This window comes from Cygnus atratus, chromosome 5 (genome assembly GCF_013377495.2).
Source record: "Cygnus atratus isolate AKBS03 ecotype Queensland, Australia chromosome 5, CAtr_DNAZoo_HiC_assembly, whole genome shotgun sequence".
NCBI lineage: Eukaryota > Metazoa > Chordata > Aves > Anseriformes > Anatidae > Cygnus > Cygnus atratus.
Genome location: NC_066366.1, coordinates 1,785,958 through 1,809,637, shown reverse-complemented (window position 1 = coordinate 1,809,637; position 23,680 = coordinate 1,785,958). Strand labels below are relative to the sequence as shown.

General features: G+C 36.0%; 1 protein-coding gene across 5 annotated transcripts in view; it reads right to left on the bottom strand.

The window, feature by feature from the left end:
* SBF2 (SET binding factor 2) overlaps positions 1-23,680 on the bottom strand; it is a 260,328-nt gene that overhangs the window by 191,168 nt on the left and 45,480 nt on the right. For 2 of the 5 annotated variants that reach the window (XM_035550135.1, XM_035550137.1), the window contains exon 2: positions 18,014-18,102. In XM_035550135.1, the coding sequence (XP_035406028.1) occupies positions 18,014-18,102 (89 nt within the window). Of the gene's footprint in view, positions 1-385; positions 550-18,013; positions 18,103-23,680 lie in introns of those variants that run through there. The other 3 variants (XM_035550136.1, XM_035550138.1, XM_035550139.2) reach the window with 2 other exon arrangements.

Genomic DNA, 23,680 nt, shown 5'->3' with positions numbered 1-23,680 from the left:
TTTAAATCTGGGGACAGAAAGATTTGAGAGCTCTCTTCACTTTTGAATATAGTGTATAATCAGGTGATGTCACCTCACCTTCTCAGCTGCAAGCTGAAAGAACAGTAAGTATGATGATGGTCAAATTGCAAACCTCCTACCAATACAAATTCTCTTCCACACAAACAGATGACCTCTAATGTTGAGACAATTATTTGTTTCTCACATCCACTGTATTTTGGCTTCTTTCCTAAAGGACTGCTATATTATACATACACTTTAGTATCTCCTGCTTTTTCTTCAGGATAACCTCTCTCTCTGCATGCAAGATAAAAAAGGATGCTTATCCAAAATATTAAGCAGTCATTGTCAAAACATTATTCCCAAGAAAAAAGTAATAGCTTACCAACTGCTTAATTTCCCCCACTGTCATTATTTTGTAAACTGATTAGTGGGATAGGGTAAGAGACCGGGAGGAAGAAAGGTCAGGTGATGGAAAGAGGCTGCAGCTGGACCACAGTGCGATTCCTTGTCTCCACTCCAGCATCCAATGCACCAGGCAGACTGCAGAGAATGTGACTGAGGGACTGCAAGTGGTCGAGCCAAGGTAGCATTCCTTAGCTTCATTAATCTCAGTTGTAGTAGGAAGTTATGTATCTCGGCATAAAGAAAACAGAAAGGTACTTTAACCCAAAAGTGTAATAATAAAGGTAGTTAAATATTACCATCTCTCACATAAAAGCAGTAAAAAATAAATTCATTAAAAAATCCCTGGACTTGCAAATCATACATTGTATAGTGCTCTTCCTGAAGTGAAACTACAGAATACATTTAAGTACTTAAAAAATCCTTGTGCAACATTAAATATTAACAAAGAGTTTTTTACTTCAGAGTAAAGGGAAAAAAGTAAAGGAAAATTGACTGAAGCACTGCTTTTTTTGTGACTGCTCAATCTAGTATCCGCTAGATAGTATCTTCCAGTATCAGATTCCAGTATTTGCTGGAAGCCAGATACTTGTGGTTTCTTCATGCAACTGATGTGAACCAGCTTCTACTGGTTATACTAACAGAGGGGTTCTTCAGTGTCAATTCACTTCAACAAGGACAGTCTGGAGCACCAAGGGTTGATACTCAAAATGAGACAGCAAAAATAACTTCAGAAGCTAAATACGTGACTAAATATTTTCCTTTAATCCCAACGTCAAAACAAAACACTAAGGCACAACACAATAAAATGTTAAGAGTCATGCATGCTTGCACTACATTCTATACAAATGTGCAAACAGAACTCATGACCAACTTGCATGAGGTCTGCTAGTCTAAACTTGCAAAACTAATGTTAGAAATTATATACAGAGGAAGTCATCATATTATCAAATGTTAAAAGTTAGGAAAAAATCAAATTGTTCGTATTTATGCATAATCCTAATGTCTCATCTAAACTAATTATTTCCAGAGACAGTAGGTTGTTGGTTTTTTTTTCCTAATATAAAAATAGATTTCTTAGTAAAGGAAAATCTCAAAAAAAGTTAGAAAGGAATATTGCCAGCTAAAAAGAGAAAAAAAAATCTAAGAAAAATATTCTGTCTCGTCATTTCCACTAAGTCCACACAAAAGTACTCACAAATTGTTGTGGAAATGTATGTCAACATTTAATGGACTTTAACAAGCTTCTTGCCCCTCTCCTCAACAAAGTATTACACAAAGCTTGTTCCTAAATTCTGTTTAAGATCATGATTAATTTGATTCAAAATATGGCAAAAAAAAAAAAAAGACATTGCATTACTGAAAAGGGAATACATTCTTGTATGCTTGGAAGTGAATAACCTGTACTGAGATAGCCAGTGTATGTAAGACAAAAATTACTAAGCATCATTCCATGCATTTATGCTCAGTTTCAATTTAAACTATGAAAATACTTATTTACAGGTGTTTAAAAAGCCACAGTAAAAATGCAATGAAGCTCTGGAAGTCACCCTCTCTTTCACTATCCAGAAATTCTAAAAATATATATATATGAAAAAACTGATTATGTTTTTATTTTACACATATTCATACACATAATCACACTGACTAAACTCATCTCTAATTACGACCCATGGCGCTTCCAAGGATTAGGTTCATGACCTCAAGCATTATAATTCTTTTCTAGATTAGATCATTAGTAATGTTTACTATAACAGAAAACATCACTTGAGAATTGCAGTCTTGTGCAAAATTTATGGGATATGGCATTGGAATTAGAGCCTGAAATTTTGTTTAAAAAAAAAAAAAAAAAAGTCCACAAGTGCCACAATACTGGTAAGCTGTTCTGTAAGTACTGGTATAGCTTTTAAGTAAAATCTTTTCATTTTCCTATCAAAGTAAAGTCAGTCAGTATAACATCGGTTGAAAAATCAGGACTAGTCTAATTCATGGGTCTCAGTAATACCCGCTTTGGTCAAGATTGGAGGATGTGTGGCTTTAACCCTTCTCCCTCCTAGTGAGACGAGCATCCAAGCATCTTATTCAGGTTCCTCAGCAAAGATGACTGACCTGAATTGTTTGCTCTCTTCAAGTCTGACTCTCGCAAAAGGAAGAAAGGGACTTAATCAGGAAAATTCAACACTTACAGCCCCTGACATTCGAGTCAATTGCAGGAAGACAAACACATACATATTCTTCTGCTTCAATGTGTTGGTTGGTTTTGGACATACCTATTGTAGGGGTCTTTCCTTCCCCCCTGCTTAGGACGTCATATAGAATGTTTAAGGACCACTTCCAATATTGTGACTCTGGTAAACAAGTCGTACATACAAAGTCAAAAATATACTGTTTGGATTTTTATTTTTTTTTACTGTGCAGTGAAAATATACACAAATTAATTTCAAAGAGGAAATAATCGCAAACAGGAGATTTGTCATGGAAATTTCAAAACAGTTCATCGTGAGGAAAAATCAAGCAGTGATAAACACCATGAGCTTCAAAGCTCTGTTCCAAATGAACACGAGCAAGCTGGCCACGTGCTTTCATGAAAGCACGCTCTTGGCAACTTGGTTGGAAATTTCAGAGTCAAAATGCCTGTTTCGTAAAACTCATTAAAAGCATTCTTTTAAACTTTTAAACATTTATTAGATGTTCTTGCATCAAATATCAATTGAAAAGTTAAGAAAAATTTGACAGTAAGTACGAAAAAGCTGAAAGATCGGCATCCAGACTAACCAATTTGTCTTCCTTCCTCCTGTCACATCCCAAGCCACAAGGAGGTGGCCCATGCAGCTCCCTTGTCGAGCTAGGCCCAAGGCACTGCCCCTCCAAATATGATGCAGCTGCTTCTCTGCCAGGAAAGCAGCAGGCCCTTCGGACCAGGCTGGGCCAACGAGGCAGCACAAAACAATCTCATAGCAATGATCTCAGGTTGTAGGACAAGCAGGCTCCAAAGCCGGAGGAGTGGGAATATAACAAATAACAGCAATAACATGTAGCAGTTTTGTTTGTGGCATGTCATTGTGACAAAACTCACAAAGATTTGACCGGCCCCAAGAAACGGTAATGAGTTTGTAAAGTCTCCTCATGTCAGAGCACATTCCATGAGATGCCCATGGAATCCTATTCTCAGGGATCTGACAGTCTAAGTATTTTCAGAAAAGCTTGTTTTTCTGGTATCATACAGTAACTAGACATATTTTCTGAGAACAGTATAAAAGGCCTAAAAAATACTCATCCCAGTTGAGGAAAGTAAAAATGAGCACAAACTCTCCAACACTGGCAAATGAAGTGTAAAATTACCAACAGAACTAATCAACAAATCTGTTGGTGAAGCTTGCTGAGGAATAAAATAAAAAGCATATTGACTAATAAAAAGATTTCAAAATACATCACAAGTATAAAGTTTGTAAAAACTGGTGAGGACAATGGATGACTAAAGGAAAGATGATCACTCAAGAAAAGCTTATCTAGAACCCCCCCAAAACAGTAAGAATTTTCTATATTCAGATATAGTGGAGAGACGTCTGGGGAAGCTCCCACAACAAACCCGTAATTTTGGAGCAAAAGATATATATTTCAGAAAACAAAAACTAAACTCAAATAATCAAATCACCAGGAATGGAGAGAGTGTTATTCCAAGAGTTCCAAACGAACAAAACACAAAGTTAGTTATTGATCGCAGTTTTCACTTCCTACTACTGATTGCTTGAAATTAGAACAGCATATGCCATTATATATAAAAAGAAGCAACAGTGTGCCATCTCATGATACCTCTCATGCCTTCCCAAACTACCTAGCGCCAATTCTTGTCGGTTTTTGGACAATATGCCTGATGGACTTCTCTTCTGATCCTGGATATCCATATTGCCATTGGTATTTAGTGTAATTATTCCAGGAGTCTCATAAAAGCAAAACTTTGTTTTCAGCACTTTCCCATAAACCTTGATTGACCTACGGAAAGTAGCTCAGCTTCTTTGTAGCATAATGTTCCTAGTTGTGGCAGAATTAATATATCTACACTTACTTATCTATTACACTGCTAAAACTGATGTTTAAAAGACAGACTTCCATTATTTATATGGGCCCCATAGCACTAAAGCATATAATAAAAAACAGAAATAGAAGGAAAAAATAAGGAAATAGAAGGTTCTGCTTGTATATCTAGTAAGAACTTTGTAGAAACTGTAGTTGGCTTTTTGCAACTTGAAATTTAAACAACAAGTCATCCTAATGCTGTCTCGGTAGAAAGACAGCACACATCTTTTCTGTACTCTCTCATATGGGGTCTGATATAACTTAGTTCTCCCTGCAAATCATGTTCACATCTTTCTAGATAGAAGCTAAAGTTGGGTGGTCTTCTCTTATACTGGATCAGTTCTGGCATGGAGAGCAATCCCAATCCCACACCTCAAAGGAAGAAAACCTAAGGTAGGGGATAAATGGTATTAAAACAAAATGCTAAATAACTCAGAGTTAGGACCAATCCATTTATACTTCATACAGTGTAAGACACAAAACACTGGAAAACCAACATTGAAAAGGTATGTTTTCTACCACCCTTAAAACTGATAATCTGAAGAGCTAAGAGCCATTAAGTTTATTTCTTTGAATACTCTTCAGAAACCACTACTAAATTCAATCCCTCATTTAATTACAGATTCCACTGCAGTACTGCTTTTGCAACCCACATGCAAGTATCATCCATAAGAGGTAAAATAATGTACATAAATATCCTATTACCCAACTCATCACAGTAAATTAATACTTTAAAAGGAAAGCTTATAAGCTTATCATATTTAAGCAGTAAGACAGAATAGGGTGTGCATATGCTGTAATAATGACACACCTTAATAGTTAATAATACATGAAGTATGTCACTATTATCCCATACTACACACCCTAAAATGCTTCAGTACAGATCACATCTATGCATTTAACAAATTAACTGAGGATACTTAGAATAGGTGCCTATTTAGGGGGTGATATGTTTCATCAGAAAAAAAAGGAAAACAAAAAAAAAACATAAACCATGCCAGAGAATGTTCCTTCTTCGGTAACCATTTCAACAAAATTTTTCACCGCCATCAAATTACAAACACAGAAAAAAAAATCTTTAAAAATTACTTATGTAATGCACTCATAGTTCCTACGGAAAAAGGTTAAAAAAAATGAATGAAGAGTACGTGGAAACAATCTCTTTCATCTTCTGTAACTCTGAAGCATTCTTGCAAGCTTAAAGGTGAGTTTTGAAAGACATGTGCAGCTAAAAAAACCTTTAAGCAGGCTCAGTTTCTTTGGTTAAAACTGTATCTGCCTTTCAACTTTAACAAACTAAGAAGCAATTTAATAAAATTGGCCCTCTTCAATTACCTCTATTAACTCACAGTTTGAACTCAGAGACTGAAGAGTTAAGTGGTTTTCGCTGAACTCTTCCACAATACCACCATACCGCTTGCAGTCTAAAGCCAAAGTCAGCACAGGATCAGATATTGTTATATTTTCCTTAACTGTATATTTATTCACCTTGGAAGTAAACTTGAACGTTTGGGAAAATGTATTATTGAACACTTAACTGAAAACTAACTACTCGACCTTTGCCACACAAAGTACAAAAAAAGTATGTTTGTGGCAGGCCAGAATGAACAAAATTGAACATTGATATGCCTTCGTTTTAAACTCAACTGAAATGCAGTTAAATATTCATTAACCACATATGATTCCATAGAATTTATGACTACTATATGCTTTCTCGGGCATACTGAAAATAACTCAACCACTTATTTTCTTCATCTGAGGCATACTATTACAAAAAACTAACATCGAAAATGCCTCAAGCCTAATCAGTCTTGACAAGAAGATTGTTATTTAATGTATCTCTGTTCATTTTATATCTCTTCAGTTATATAAATTGGAAACTGTTTCCCATTTCATGTCAAATTTACACAATTGTATTACCCAAGAACAAAGAAAATAGTAGATATTTATTTATTACAATATTCCAAAACAGTTTTCCAACTACACAGTTGGAAATGCTGCTAATCTTTTAGATTAAAGACATTCAAACATGAAATGACCACAACATTTTCTTTTAAGTAATACTATTGATCAAAGTGGAACAAGAAACAAATCTTGAATTTTAAAACAGAAGGCTTTGAAGGTGTGCTCATGTAAACGATTTAGCAACAAGTGATTTTTCTATGCAATTTTTGTTACTCGGGGTAAATACAGCTCGCTGTGGATGCTTAAAAGCTTCTAATACAGAAGTTACTGCTGCTAAAACATCTTGGTCATACCAGCGAGATGCCTAAAGTTGGGGGAGGAAAATGTACTCTCCTCCCACCATACCCCACACCGCTTTGGAGAGGTCTTGTCCATTCCTCTATTACTTGAGAGGTGGAGATCAAATTCAACATACACGACGTGAAACTGATATGAAAATGGTCTAACAAATCTTAAAAATTGCAAATGCCAACAAGTCTCTACAAGTATATTACTGGTGTAGAATGAAGGAAAATCATTGTGAAATAAGCTTTTCTGGTATGCAGTTATAGCAAATAATCATGAGGTGATGCCGAGAAGCAGACAAATCTGGTATTCAAAGAATGTTAAAAATACTGAGGTCACAAATGCACTCTGTAACTTTAGTACCCACTTCTTATCCCACTATTTTGGTATTAAATCTAATTCGTTATTCATTCTAAACTTATAAGCCATTACTTTAATGAACATCTCTCTTCTACATGCTGTAGGGTTACAGCTTTACAACTTTTACAGTTGAAAAATGAACAGAGGATGATCTTGTATATGCCATTTGGAGAAGTGGACTAGTGCTAGCTTTCAAAATATTACATTATAAAGTAGATTTTTGTAGTAAATTACAAAAGTAGATATCTTCTCTTAGACTGAATTCATATTTTTTAGAAGAAATATGTGTTTCCTGAGCTCTTAGCTCCCAAGTGAGCCTAAGATAAAGCAACAGAATCATAATTTCATTGGGCATTTTTAGTGCTAACATCGTATTTGCTCAATTAAAATCCAATGTGTAGATTGGCACAGTATATTACAAAGTGATCACATACTCTGGGTTTGCCCCATCACAGTTTATTTTAGAGAGACGCTACCATGGGCTTGAATTTAATTACCTTTACTTAGGTAAAGGGCTTAAATGCTAAATTCTGAAATCATGGAGAAAGGAGGAAAAAAAGCAGAACGCCAGCTCTTATATTAACTTCTCAATTTATTACTGAATAACAACAGGAATATTAGCAGCTTTGTAAGTAGACCATTTTACAGAGGGAGGGAAGTATTATTGCCCACTATTTATTGCATTGTTTTATTCCTAACTTTATGTATATATTGGTTGCTTTAGTTAATGTAACTTCGCAGAGACTCATGTCAGAACATGTACTCTTTCAACACAAAAAGAACAAAGACATTTTTGACTTTAGGATAACTGAAAACCTATTAAGTAACTGAGTGTGATCTATTTTTCATATCTCCTTTTGTTGACATAAATAAAAGATGGTTTCTCATGAAAGATTATGAAACCAGCCAGTGCAAGAAAAAGATGAGCAACAGTTTGAGGACACCTTTATGACAAAATCTAGACAGAATAGTTGCTTCAAAAAGAACAATAGTACCTTAGTTTGATACACAAATCAAAAAAGATGGGGAAAAAAGTCACTTCAGGAACACCACATAATGATCAAGCTTCTGTTTTAAATATGCAGAGGATTTTTGGTTTGGGGTTTTGTTCGTTATTTTTTTTCCTGATATAACGCAAAATGGAGATTGGTACTGCGATATTTTAATGTTATGGAAACATGCAGAGCATGCAGATACAGAAATGAAGGAATCGGGTAATGGTAAGAGTCAGATCAAAACACAGATTGTTTGATTAGGGACACTTGTACATGTCCATAGAGAAGGTGAGGTGAAACGTGATGTCCTATCTCTTATTCTATCTCCTCAACTTGCATTAGGAATAACAAGATTTGCCATATACTGCCAGGGAAGCCCTTGAGTTCCAAAAGTCATTCAAAAGATTTGGGTACCATTGTTCCTCCCCTTTGTCTAGGTTCACTCTGCAGCTCTGATTTACTAAGTTGCAGGCTGAGAAAGAACTGCAAACCTTAAAGGGATCACCATACAAGTAACACTGACTTCAGCTGAAGTCTGAACTGCCTTATCTCCAAATCCGTGAAAGTTGGAGCTTCAGAGAACCATACTACATACCAGTTCAAATGCTTAATTTATTACTCTACTGTTCATACAGAAATAAATTATCTTCTAGTTTATCCTGATGTCCATTACAGCTAAATAAAAGCACCTGTTTCAAATGATCCTTTGACAGCACGTCCCTGAAGAACATAAAGACGCTGCAACTAAACACAGGTCAGATAGGTCTCTTTTAGCAACACTAAATAAGGTCATATCACTTCACAGATCAAACTGTATCATTAACACTCTCATCTTAGAAATCCACCACTTCTAAGGGGGTTGTCCTACACTGTTTTGTATCTGACAGAAGGAAAGTTAGTGCTAGGAAAAGCTCAGGTAAACTGATAACAAAATTACAGGTTCTACAATATTGATTCGAGACACAAAATTCACTATTAAGCCATGCTTATGCTTCACTCGTACTTTACTATGATCAAAAGTGAACTCCATAAGATCAGTTTAATAACTTTTACTTAAAATAAGGAGCTATCTTCATTATTCTCACAGCCATTTACCAAATCCTACTGAAATTAACACCTTATTATAAATGTTCATACAGATCCCAGAGCTTATTAAATAAAACGAGGTTAGACCTTGCCACAAATTATTACAGAATAATATAGGAGGAAGGCCATCTAAATAGCTTAGCTCCTTTTAAATCTTCAAACCTGCAAGTTAATTCATAAGGTTGTCCTTTTTCTATCTACAAATATCAGATTCTGTAAGTTGTGAGGTAATGGACAAAAGAGAACTAGAGTAAAATGCTGTACAATAAAAACTGAAAGATCTGAACACGTTTTTGCCAATTCCACGCAATTATTCAAAAGCTGGCACCAACATGCCATACTGAAATAGTACTAAGCAGTCTTTGCTTTATAAACAAACAAACCAATGTCACCAGCCTCAGGATTTTTAAGTATCAAAAGCAGTCGAATTCAAATTAGTGGAGGTACTTGAGGCCAACAAAAAAAATTTTGAAAAAAATTAAGAAATAAGCCTCCAAGTCCTTTCCCTAGGGCTCCGCATGGCACAGTCTCTGTGAGGCGCTGAACAGCTCAAGTCAGCTTTCTCCCCAAGCCTGCACAGGTAACTGTGCCACGTGTACACTTAGAGCACGCAACTGCTCTGCCCTGTCTAGAAATTAAAACTAGGGGTTAAATAAATTGGGAACAGTAAAAAGTCTCTGTATAAATACTGGTTTGGCTTCTAATTGAATAATACAAGGGCTAACAGTGAGCTGCAGCACACAGAATATGCCAAATTGGGAAAGTCTTTCGACTACTTAAAATCTGTCACTTGCTTTAATTATTTTTTAAATGAACACAATTGAAATACACCTTTTATAACACAATGTGAATTATCACTTACACTGTATAAAGGTATCACAAACATTTTTGAAGTTGAAGAAGTCAATCTTTAAAATTGCCCAAATGATTTAAGTCAGAAGAAACCTGCATCAAATGTAACAGAACTGACATAAAAAGTTAAAATTAAAAAGTTGATCAAACTGAGAGAAGGATCCCAATTTATAAGTACTATGGATTAGAAATTCTTGGAACCAACACAATCAGTTTTAAAAAATACAATTTTTTAAAAATACAGTTTTTATTTTAAATTATTTTTATTTTATATTATTTTAAAAAATACAGTTTTAAAAATACAATCCATTAACAAATTTATTTAGAAAAACATAAAGGTTATTTTCCATTACTCTGTTTTCTTGAACTATTAGAAAACATTCCAAACTGATTTATATTCATATGAATCAACTTCACAGATAAATTATTTCTGGATTTCCAGAACACATTCAATGACCCAGTTCAAATTTCACAATCTTGTATTCAGCCCAATAGACTGTATTTGATTAGATGCACATTATCTGCCTCTCTGCTCCTTCACAAAACCCTAGAAAGGATAGCTCTGTGATAACTGGATATATAGTTATGAATTCAGTAGACAAGTCTTGCTTTCTGGCTCTCTCCGAAATCACACAGATTCTTAGCTCACTGTACAAACACACAGGGAAAAAAAATACAAACAGAAATTTCAGTCCAAAAATGCAAAAATTACAGCATGTCTAGCTTTAAAAAAAAAAAAATCCAATTTCTTACAAGACATGGGAATTTTAAACAACAAATTGTTAAGTGATTCTGAGGCATTTCACTTCAATGTCCTACTGTATTGTCACATTTTTCTAATTTTGATTTTCTATCTTCCTATGAGATAGGTACAGGAACCTGATCTGACAGTGACAAAAAGAACTCTGGCCAGCAAGGATAAAGTTCTAGAGGAAACACCTGCTAGTTACCACTGCCCCTTTCTGCAGAGGGAGCAAGCAAGCAGACAGACAGAGATCCAAAGCCTCCAGATGAACAAATCAAAAAAGAACCTCAGGAAATGATCCAGGCTACTCTGCTTTCATGCCTCACTATTAACCTCACAAAAGTCATTCCTCCCAGACATTTTCTGAGATCAAAAATGAACAATACTGACCAAAATTTTCATTCTAAGCTCTATTTGAATTTCTTACTATTTACACTACATTTTCTTTGCTACAGTATCCATACACTATTACTCACCTTATTTTCAAAAGATAAGGACAACAGTTCATTCTCTTCCCTTCTGCAGTAGTCTCTTATTTATCTGAAGTCTTCTTATGCCTAACCTGTCCAGCTCTGAGCAGCATTCGTTTTTTGAAAAGTTAAACTTCCTTGGTTCATGATTAGCTCAACATGCACAACACTCTTGTTTGCAAAAACAAAGGATGAGGAAATACTGACACCTGTATACCACTTAGACAAGGTCAAGTGCATATGGCACAAGAAACGGATGGAAAACAGGACTTTCATATAACAACAGATCTGGATGTTAGAGTGCACATAAATACATCCGCATTCATTTCTGTGTACTTGGGACTACATCAGAATTGTTCTGTGAACACAGAATGTCCAAACAGGTGTTCCCTCAATATTTTAACTTTTTTTTTTTTTTTTAACCAAAAGTGTTGCCTGTATTATGGTATGTTCCTTGTTTATTTGTATTTTACAGTTTGATGACAAACAAAAAAAATGGATCAAACATTTTCATTGCATCCTTTCACAGTATTTTTTCAAGTAGGACCAAGTTTTGCTACACAAGGACTACTTGCAAGTCCTCGGATTTCAATATCAAATTACTTTACCCCACTAATCTACAAAATCCAGAAGTTAAAATCCAATCAGTAAGAGTAGTGGGATTCTAAAACCTCAATATAACTATTTTACAGCACAGCAGAGACACTGCTGTAAAACACAACACATTTATGGCACTGTAAGATTTCCACTGGAGGCTAACATAGACAAGTTAAAGGAATATAAACTGAGTCCATAATAAAACTCCAATAAAAACGTTAGCTGTTCTTTTGTGATCATCTGTTTTCTACTACACTGCTGAAAGCACCAGTGCTGCAAGATAATGAAAAGGAAAGAACACCGCAATGCATTTAGAAGTACTACCTTAAGCTCTGTGATGTAGTTGTTCATTAAATAATTATATACACAATGATTTTTGAAAGCTAAAAAAAACATCTGAGAGGAAAGAGGGAAAAAAATCAAAACCAAAATATCTACAGCTGATCAAGTGCACTGAGGGTTAAACAGACACCACAGACAAGCCTTTATTCAGGTTCTTAAAAGCATTAATGTTGCAGAAAAATTGGCCTACAGATCAGCAAGTTAAGACTGAAGCATTTAAAGATTAACCCCCTTAAAACTTTAATCACTTCAGGCTGTAACTGGCTCATTTGCAACCCAGTTTCTCCCTTATGCCTTATTTAAAATATAGGTAAAATGTTCAGGTATCAGATATTTTTTCTAGAAAACAAGCATTACACCAAAGCAGTAAAACAAAAATAACACTAAATGATTGGCACTTGAATTTTAAGAGTATCACTTCTGTAGGAATGTCTAATGATTCTATGATTTTCAGAGACTCTCTGTCGGGAATCTCTAAAAGTTTAGGCGATTGCTACTTTAAGATGTTTTACCTTAAAATGTCTTCAATTGACTGACAGCAACTCTGTTTTACAACACAACTATGAAGACAAATTAGGTGGTTGATTTTTTTGTTGTTTTTTTTTGTTTGTTTTGTTTTGATAGCTTTCTTCTCCCCTGTCTCCCCTGTGAAGCTCTAACAGCATTGTATATCCGCTTAAGATCTCAGAGGTATAGCTGTTAGTCACTCTTAAGAACTGTACATCTCTGTGAAGTGGAAAGCTGTACAGGACTACAAAGCTGGTTTTGTCAAAAGATTGAGATCTTTTAAGTCAGTCAAAATTCAGACATGCTTTGAAAATGCAAAAACATCTTTCCTTACACTCTTTTTTTTTTTTTTTTTTTCACATCCCAAGTCTCAGTTAGTTGGAATCTGGAAGCTGAATCCAGCATTTCATAAAAGACATATTTCATGTATAGTTAAGAGCTCATATCTGAAGCTGCTTAAAGGTCTAGAAATGCTGAGATCAACACCAGTGCATAGTATGCTCATATCAACAACATCAACTCCTCCTCTAAGAGGAGGCAAGCATCCTGCTTGCTCTCAAGGGGATGCACACAGTCTTTCTTCAGAAGCATTTCTCTTTGCATCATAATGCTTGTAATGCCTTTCTCAAAAGGAAAAAAATATAAAATTTTTACAATTTACAATTACATCTTATAATTTAAGTAGTTATTTGGATAGGCCATTTGCTTGTATAGAAATGTATGTTCAGTTGTCTGCTTGCCTATGTCTGAAATCAAAATTATTAATAACTGATAGCTCTAATACTACTAACGGTTATACCGGGAAATTTTCTTCCCTTTACTCACAAACTGCAAATACATTGTATCCAGTTTTAGACAATGAATCTATTTCCAAGTGTAACTTTCATTGGCCTAATTAGCATTATCCTCCTAACTCTGAGTAATGCAAATGACATGTAGTTCAGGTAATTTAGCCCTCTGACCAAAACAAGTATACACTGTAACACTTGAATACCAAGGTATGCAAGTATACATTGTCACACTACATACTGAAGCTTCCTCCTTTGATGTATTACTAATTAAGATAACTAGAAAGGTTTATAACAGAATTAAAATTGGCTTATAAATAAAAAAATATGCAGAAATGTAAAGCCAACTCATGCAAACAACATACTCTCTCAAAGATTCTTTCTACAAGAGAGAACAAGAAGTTTGACCATCCTAATATAAAACCAGTGTGTATCTCTCTTGATTTTGGAGTTATTTTTAAACTTGAGGTGTATCTGTGTAAAGCTGAAACAACTTCTCCAGACAAATCATGGCGAAGGATACCTAAACATATGTACCTAAAATACCATGCAACTAATCACACTGGTAAATTTTAACTGCATACTCTAGAAGCTGATGACTTAAATGCTTCTCTGAGAAAAATGCTTTTTCTTAAATCTCTCTTTGTTCTTCAAAATCAGCTTATTTCCATGAAGCATGCGTGAGAAAACTCACATTGGTCTGCGATTTGTCAGTAAACTAAAGATGCTCAGATTCTAAGCTGAAATTATAAAATTTTGCCCTATTTTGCCCTGTGAATAGCCCACAGAAGATTCTAGCATACTGGAGAAGAGCGTCCTGCTGCTTTTGAAGTAACGCAGTCAGTAGATATTCATATGCAATGTTAAGAAATCTCACACCTTATTCTCAGTTATACGACATTCAACAAACAGTTTAAAAAGTATTAGTGTCCTTATTAGCAATTGTAATAATCAATAATCCATTTTAAAAAATCTACAGGATGTTTCACAAGAATTTGCAGGTGACTCCATTCTCAATGTTTCCCTGTTCAGTTATAAACAAAACAAAGGTAGAAGCTGTAAAGCTATAGAAGAAATGGAAAATGCAAAGAATGAAAAATCAAGAAAAATCCCTTTAGGTCATTTTATGAGATGCAGACAGATAAAAGCTCTAAGAAAATACACCGACCAAGACCTATTGAACACTGTCACAGCTTTGCTCACTTACCAGTGACAACAAGAAACCATAAAATTTATCTACCAAGATAAATTCAAACTCTTGACTTCCATAAAATTTCTTAAAGTGTATTTCTGTTGAATTTTGGACAATGTGTTTATTTCAGAATTTATGCTTATGTTAAACAAAACCAGGATGTTCCTAACACACAGCACATAGAAAAATAGAAAACAGTTGAAGTAACACTCTTGATCCTTAAAATGCAGAATATACACACACCAAAAGTAATACCCTTCAGGAAAGTTCAAACTGCAATTACATTTTATAGCGACCCAATTTTCACCATATATATGTCAAATTAACTAAACGACAAATACAGTGAATGCTACAAGTTCTTGCATTGTCATAATCTTTCCTTAGCAAGATGTCTCTCACTCAGCCTAGAGCAGGTCCGTTAGATGCAGTTCTTCCCATGTTAGCATTTTTCAAAATGATGTTCAACAAAATGAAAAAGATTATCTGCAATGCTTTTATTATTCAGCTTAAAATTACCTTACCTACTCTGTTTTCTACACTGACTTTATTCAGGTCTCAGAAATCTGGCCAAACTGGAGTTACTTGGGGATATATGCAGGGTTGTGGGGAGAGAAGAGCCCTCCATATAAGTCTTAGAAGATTTTGTCTATTAGTTTTTGGGTGGAGCTTGGGCAAACTGCATCTCTACAAGCTGTGCTGATCACTAGGGTTCTAAAAGGGCATTTTCCATGTTAAAGTACTAAAACCTGGGGAGTGGGTAGGGGCATAGGTCTTCTCTGAGATTTCTGCCCCCCTTGTTTCATAAAATACCATTAACAACATGGATGGAAATGGTATTAAATCACATCCTCCATTAGCTGCCATGATGAATTATCTGATTCGACCTAAATTATTTGTCCAAATAACTTGGACATTCAGTGTCCAAACTCACAGACAAATAATACACTGCATAAAACACCTGGGGGGTGGGGGATGACCACAATTATCAGTCAACAGTCTCAGTGATTCATGGTAGAAGAACTAGCTTAAGCCTCAAAAATAAAATTCCCCCTTCAACCCTAACACTAGACATGAAAAGCTTTGACCTTTTTTTCCCTTCATGAAAACACAGTGGATAACACTATTTTTTTTAATACAAGCCATTGTTGTTTTGGTTTGGTTTTCATTTCCCAGTTAGAGAAACCATGTAATTCCATAAAGATCCTTCATTCAAAGGGCAGGAAACACACTTAAGGGATTTTAACTCAAATTCCTCAAATTCTTCATAGAACTAAGTACTATTCATAAAAATGTCTATCTTCATTCTCAAACATTTTTGTCAACTATTCTGTTTTTATCTTCTTTCTCCTTTTTTTTTCCAGGTTTGCCTGTTACCCACCTGATGATACTAATGTTGTCCTTAAGATGACAAGCAGAAAGTCGTAACATAGTGTTTCTTCTTTTCTTTCCACCAATGCTGATTCATGCTACACTTAGCCAAAAACTTGAACAGAACATCCTGCCAGTATCTGACTCTCACAAATGATTTACTTTAGTACATGATCTTTGCAATATCTCTTTGATCTTAATTAAATAAAATTTTATTACCAAGTTTAGATAGCAATTCAAAACTTGCATAATTTTACAGACTAGCTGAACAGATGTCCTCAACTTGTAAGTAGCTAGATTTCATTTTACTTGGGAAGTTTAAAGTATCAAAGACTTTGCTTACTGAGTCATTTGGGTACAGATACAGTATGAAGTAGCTTCACTGCTTTAACTAAAACCGTGCTCATTTATTTCAAAACATCATTGTAAACAAGCTGTGTTACTTTGAAATTGGTAATTTATGACAAAAAAACACCTTAGTATGCTTCAGATGCTTGCAGTTGTTTAAGGCAAGATCAAACCACCTAGTTCAACCCTAAGAGAGTGGTTTAGAAACAAACAAAAAACACCTAGGCCTTATTTTTCTTCTAAAGATCTGCAAGTGTGTGTACTGTGTAAAATAGTCACTTATCTGAACTCAGTCAGTAGTCATCGAGCACACACTGGCTAGGCATGTACTAAGAAGACAGCTCCCAGACAGAGTAAACAACAATTGCTATACATAGTGGTATAATGTTGTAACAGTAGTAGAAATACTCCGGAGAAAGCAGGAGCTTCCATTGTTTCAGCACAGCACTACATTGCTAAATGTAGTATTACGCAAGTGTACCACAAACACTGTAACTATCCATCACGTGTATCAGAAATAATGCTTATACCAGTAATTAATGTATGACATCCCCCCAGAACATAAGGATTGTGCTTGACTATGAAGAAATTTGGACCACACTTGAAAACGAGCAGCCAGTCGTGTACACCAGCACACAGTGAACACAAACCTCTGGCATGTAAGAGCAGGTGCAAGCACTAAACACCAAGACGCCCCTTCCTCCTTACACAGGAGAAGACATAGCCAAAGGCATGACTCTGTGAGCTAGCTGAACAGCACTTGAAAGGTATCATATCAATAAAAGCTTGCTATGTCTGCTCTATCTGTGTAATAAGTTTAATGAAGCATCAGTGTTTTGTCCTCTGCAGCCGATTTTGTCCTGCAGTGCAAAGACTTCTATTGCAACATTTCCTACAGACCATCTCCTTCCCTAGCTCATCCTGTCCCAGAAGTTCCTAAGTTCACAGCAGTAAGTTTCACTCTGACTTCTCAGAAACCTAATTTGCAGTGTATGACCACATTATTTCATTTCTCTGCAGGACTTTTGGGGCTGTGTATCTAGTCAACTCCTGACCTGGATGAGTAAGATAAACCTACATATTGCATCTCACATCATCAGACCAAGGGAAGGAACGAATGAATTACCACAAGGAGTATTTAAAATAGATCACTGTATGCTAGTCTTGTTCAGCACAGTTTTCCTTAGCACTCCTTGTGCTATCTGTTCAGGACAGAATACTGGGTAAAGACCAACCCTTTTAATGAAGCCAGTTAATCATGAAGTTATTTTAATTTATTTATTTTACAGTATACAATTACACATTTTTATTTATTTGAAAATGATTTGAAAAGTCATCTGCAATCTGAAGGATACTTCTAAAAAATGTAGTCAATGATAAACTTATTGACACAAACCAAACATAAATACACTGTAACTTTGCAGCAGACTTACTGTATTCTAGGAATACCTACTTACATGTAAAGAACAGTAATAAATTATTATTCTAAAAGCCATTATCTATCCCCTTTACTCACATAACTTGTCTCCATTCCCTGTCAAGATAAATAATATGTTATTGTGAAGGCAGACACATCTTCTAACTATACGTTAAAGAAGTTCTAAAAATTACAAAATGTAGTGCAAACTTACCAACTCTATTCCCTGTGGAAAAGGAGTATCTTCCCAGTCCTTCTGAGGAAATCTTTGTATTATTTTTCCCAAACCTTCTGCTGGGCCTGCTGAAAAATAAATTCAATTACTGAAAGATAAAGTTCAAATACAAACTGGTGAAATTTCAACTGCCATAACTTTTAGAATATTTTCAGAATATACCAATACTAGCAGCCCAAGAAGCTAAACAGGCTCCTCAAATGTGTCTTGAAGTCACACAATAAATACAATCTTAATATTCTCCAGTAGTAACATGAGGAGTCACTACAGGAAATGAAGCTGCAAGCTACATCCAGCCTACAGCTGCCATGCACATTTACAGTGATAAATGATTTGGGGCTATTACAGGCTACAAACAGAAGTAAATTAAAATAAAAAATAATGGATCATCCATTATTAGAAAAATAAAAAATGAAAATCAAAATGAAAATCAAACATTTGTCAAAAAGCAGTCTTCCAAAAAGGTGAAGTTCATAGGTTAAAAGTTTAGACAGTTTACCTAAAACATTACAGTGCCCTGACATGAATCAGTTCGCTTCCTAGGACAAGTCATCAGCAATTTTCTGCACTGAAAAGTGTATAGAAAAAATGCTTACTTCTACTAACTTTGCTCATCCAATTCTCTTGTTTTCCTTCTTTTTTTAAGATACAGTGCAATAGATACAAAGCCCTTCAGACAAGACACAGATGTTCAACTGTTGTGTTCTGTCATCCTGAATGGTACAGGAACACATGCATAAACATGAATCTGCGTGTTCCTCATGCTGGAACTGTTGGAGAACATCTTGAAAAGAACCATAACCTTTTTTACTGAAGTTTAGCTCTGGGATACAGCACAATGTAATGTAGCAAAGCAAAAGTAAATTTACGTTAACCAATATGTCATGGTGGTTTTTAGCTGGAACAGTTAATTTTCTTCGTAGAGGTTCACACAATGCTGTGGTTTGGATTTTTGATGAAAACAGTGGTGATAACACACCTTGTTTAGTTGTTGCAGAGCAGAACTTGCACAGAGCCTAGGTCATTTCAGCTGCTGGTGCTGCCCTGCCCGCAAGCAAGCTGAGGGTGCACAAGGAGCCTGGAGGGGACACAGCCAGGACAGCTAACCCTGACTGGCCAAAGGGATGTCCCACAACATGTGGTGTCAAGCTCAGCAATAACAGCTGGGGAAAAGGAGGAGGAAGGTGGGGAGGCATGTAGAGTGATGGTGTTTGTCTTCCTAAGAAACTGTTCCGCATGATGAGTGCTGCTCTCCTGGAAGCAGCTGAACAGCTGCCTGCTGATGGGAAGTAGCAAAGGATTCCTGGTTTTGCTTGGCTTGTGCACACAGCTTTTCCTTTACCTAGGAAACTGTCTTTATGGCAACCCAGTTAAGATGAATCTTCAAAGAGTCATCAACATAAAGAAGGATCTAACTTAGAAATAAAGTTTTGTGGAAGGATGCATGAAGGATACATTATAGCAACGGCCCATTTTAAAGGATAAATGTGGAAGTGAGTAGTTCTTAATCACAAGATACAAGCATTGGAAGAAAGAAGTTTCCTATCAGGTGTGAAGACAAGTAAAGAAAAAAAAGCACAACACACTTAATCCTTCCACAGAGAGTTCCTATGACAGAGATTTGTAGATCATAGAATCACAAAACGGCTTGGGTTGGAAGGGACCTTAAAGATCATCTGGTTCCAACCCCTCTGCCATGGGCAGGGACACCTCCCACCAGACCAGCCTGCCCAAAGCCCCATCCAGCCTGGCCTTGAACACCTCCAGGGATGAGGCATCCACAGCTTCTCTGGGCAACCTGTTCCAGGGCGTCACCATCCTCTGAGTGAAGATTTTCGTACGAATATCTAAACGTCCCCTCTTTTAGTTTAAAGACATTACCCCTTGTCCTATCACTCCCTGATGAGTCCCTTTCCAGCTTTCTTGCAGGACCCCTTTAGGTCGTGGAAGGTACCTAATAAGGATAAAAGGTACCTAAAATAGCATTTATCTTAAAGTGTGTTATATATTGGAAATATTTGAAGCTTGAAACTGCAGTTAAGCTTTCTGCTCTGCAGGAGGTCGGGGTGTGTGTGTGTTTAATACGGACTATTACTCTAAGTATTGTTCAGGAGGAATAGATTATTGGTATGCAAATACAAAATGAGCATCGCATTTACTCCAAGTGTTTAACTATGTGAGTAATGATAAAAAGGGCATAATCGGTGTCTTAGCTACACATATGAAATAAGCGTGCCTGATTTGGATAAGGCAACAAATAATTTGCAGAAGGGAATGGCTGGGTAACAATTTCCGCAAATGTGCGTGCAGTAAGTACAAACCTAACAGAAGCATAACCTTTACGTGTTTCCTTTCTCTACTGCAGATGTTCAAATTAATTCATGTATACCAGATCCAACTACAAGTAGACCATCATCAAGTGCACCAACGGACTTAACTGCCTCTTCAGGCTCAGGTTTAACTGAAAACATCACAGGAGTGCCTAACGCAACTGAGACGGAACGAGCCTTGAAAAATGTGAAATTTCGGGTGATATGTGTAACTGAAACAATATTACCAACAGAGGGGACTACTACAAAAATGCCAGAGGAATACTCACCAATTGACTCTCCTAACTACACTTCCCGTGCTGGCTTTAAGAACGATGGCGTTGTCTTTGGAGGTAAAGGCTATGGATGGTAGCTCTTCAGTTAGGAGAGCTGGTTAGTTATACAGATGTTAGTAGGAAAACTGTTTACTGCTGGTTTTGCTTGCTACTCCAGTATACAGTTTTTTTGCAGATCTCTGTTAAGGAAAAATCAAAAAATAGAACAGGAGGAAGGAATGCTTACATACATAATTTTGCCCTATGCCTTCAGCATGCATTTAGATGCATCCCCTGGTGTCCTAGATTTTGTATGACAGATAAAGTTTCTCTCCGAACTGAGGCACTCTGCATCAGGTGGGCTTCAAAAGTGCATATGCTGACATTGTGACAAACAGCAGTTTCCCATTCCACTCCACTGTACAATTCACTTGGTTAAAATAGAGAAGGAAGTAACTCAGTAACCTCTGTCCCTCTCTCCACTGCTTTCACTGGTTAAGTAACAGCCTTTGCCCATTTTATCTAAGTAAAATAATAAAATAAGGTGATTAAGGTTTTCCAATGAAGTAAGTGCTAGATCCCTACCACATTCCCCCCACTCTGTATCTACCCTTTCCAAAGGCTCCTTTCAAGGTCCCTTCATTAATTCTTAACATTACAAGGACATTCCTTTAATACCAAGTGAAAGTCCTGTTAACTAGAGCTAATTAAACAAACGTGTTGCCCCATTAAACAAACACACTGAGCAGCCTGTGGACTTGCAGCTCAGCCTCCTCAGTTAGTGCCTCCAGCAACTTCACAGATCCCCAAATTTTTTTCCTGTTCACTTGACTCCATTTACTGAGAGCAACAGGAAGAACTGGTAGACATTAATACAGGCACCTTGGTTTTAAATTGGAAAAACACGTTATTTCCATATTAATGGATTCAGATAGTCACAGTCAGCAGGATGGAAAGGTTTCTGTCTTTTGGTATCCTCTCAAATAATGTCAGAGCTGCCCAAAACCCAGTGGAAATGCCATAACCAACACTACTCACTATATGCAAATTGATTACATGGAATTTTTATTATTATTATTTTTCAAGACTGCTTAAACTCAGATGCACTAGCCACATCCCTCAAACTACTTAGTATAGCATACACATGCATGAGCACAGCATGAAAGATCACTGCATATTAACAATGTGTTCCATGTAAAACAGTAACTGCTTTCATTGTTATTTATGTACGCAAAACATGCTTAGCAGTAACAAGTAATCAAAAGAAGTGCTTTCAACAAAATCACTACCATTACTATTATCAAACACCCTACAAAAGCAAGACTCTTCCTATACTTTAACTGAAGTATTTTGCAATTATTTTTCTTCAATTTTTGAATAAGATATTTAAATGTACTATAGAGTACAAAAATTGTGATGATCTTTTAGTAATTTTGAAAGATGTGATTTCACACCTACAACAATGAACTACAATTTCATTTGCATGAAGATAAGTAGAACAAAATAATAATAAAAAGAACTCCAACAGTATCTTTATCTTGAGGATTACTAAAGTCAATGTATTACAAACCAATGCTGACCAAACAGCAAATTAGACTTGAATTTTTAGACATACATTTTTGTGCCTGTACAATACATATATATAGCTAATTTGTCCAAGACCAGAACAAAATTTTAGCCTGTAAGAATTCTGAATCAGCAGTGTATACCTTAAGAAATCAAAGAAAAAGCAACTTTTCTCCCCAGATAAACTCTTCTAATCTGCCCTCTTTCTCATTCCCTTCTTCCCATCTTTCTCTTTAAGCAATACAAACATGCAACACATTAAAATTCTGGCACAATTCGCTGGTTCCTGAACCCTAGTCCCCTAAACTCCCTTCTTATATAAATCTTTCCCCATGAAAGGTCACATGTCATCTCTTGCTTGCCCTTGGAATTCCAGAAGCAAGCTGTTAATGCAACTTACATTCCAAATTAATGAGAACTATGATAAACTCTGTCTTTTTACTTACAAACCCATGATAAAAATACATTTGAGTTGTACATTTGAGTTAATAATTACACAAGCAAAGCTCAGGGTATAAGCACTTTGGCGATCTGTAAAGAAAACTACAATATACATCGTTTTCAGTCTGCACAGAAGAAACACTACTGATCATCAAGAATGAGGGGGCACTACACAAAGAAGAATTAATCCACACAAAATACTTCAAAGCTACCATTATACATCCTAGATATAAAGTTACTAAATCATTTTGAGTACTCAGAGGCAAAGGTTTACATGTTGAAATTCAGAAATATACTGACAGTGAAAGATACACAGGTGCAAGTGGCAGAGTAAAGTGCTGCTAATCATTCTTCACAAAACAGTACTGAGTACTCAAGAAATAACTAAAATCTGCTGGGAAGTGAAATCTTTTGCATCAATGCTCTTAAACAATTTGAAACAGCAGAGGGTAAACTTTTTAAATCTAACAGAAGACACACAACAAGAATGCTAACAAGCAATTAATGGAATTGGAGCCCAGCACAGATAAAAGTTGTCACAGCAACCATTATTAATACCAAACCGCTCTGACTCGTTTCCACACACAACGACCTTTGCTTCTCCTCAACACCTATCAGCCATACCTACAAGCAGCCAACTACCTGAATTCCCCTGCAGATCACAAGAAACCACTGGTAACATGACCTTCAGCAAGATCAGATAGCTGAATGTGAACATGACAAAAAAAAAGAAAATTAGAGGAAAACTCTCAATTTTACCAATTAGAAAGATCGGTAGACCATTTTTACCTAATGCTTGTATAGTTTGCAGACTGGTTCCCCTACTGAAATTAGTGTTTACAAATATGCATGGATTACATCAAACAACAATAGCTCAGATTAGGATATCCTTTACGTAATAAACACTCAACATAGCAATTGTTTTAAGACATACCACTGACACCTAAGCACAACTGAAACCAACCTTCAGTTCATAAACTAAGAGGTTCCTGCCCCTAAATCCCAATACAAATTGCGAGTATGGCCCCTTTATGGGTCCCTTTGGGCTCCCTTTA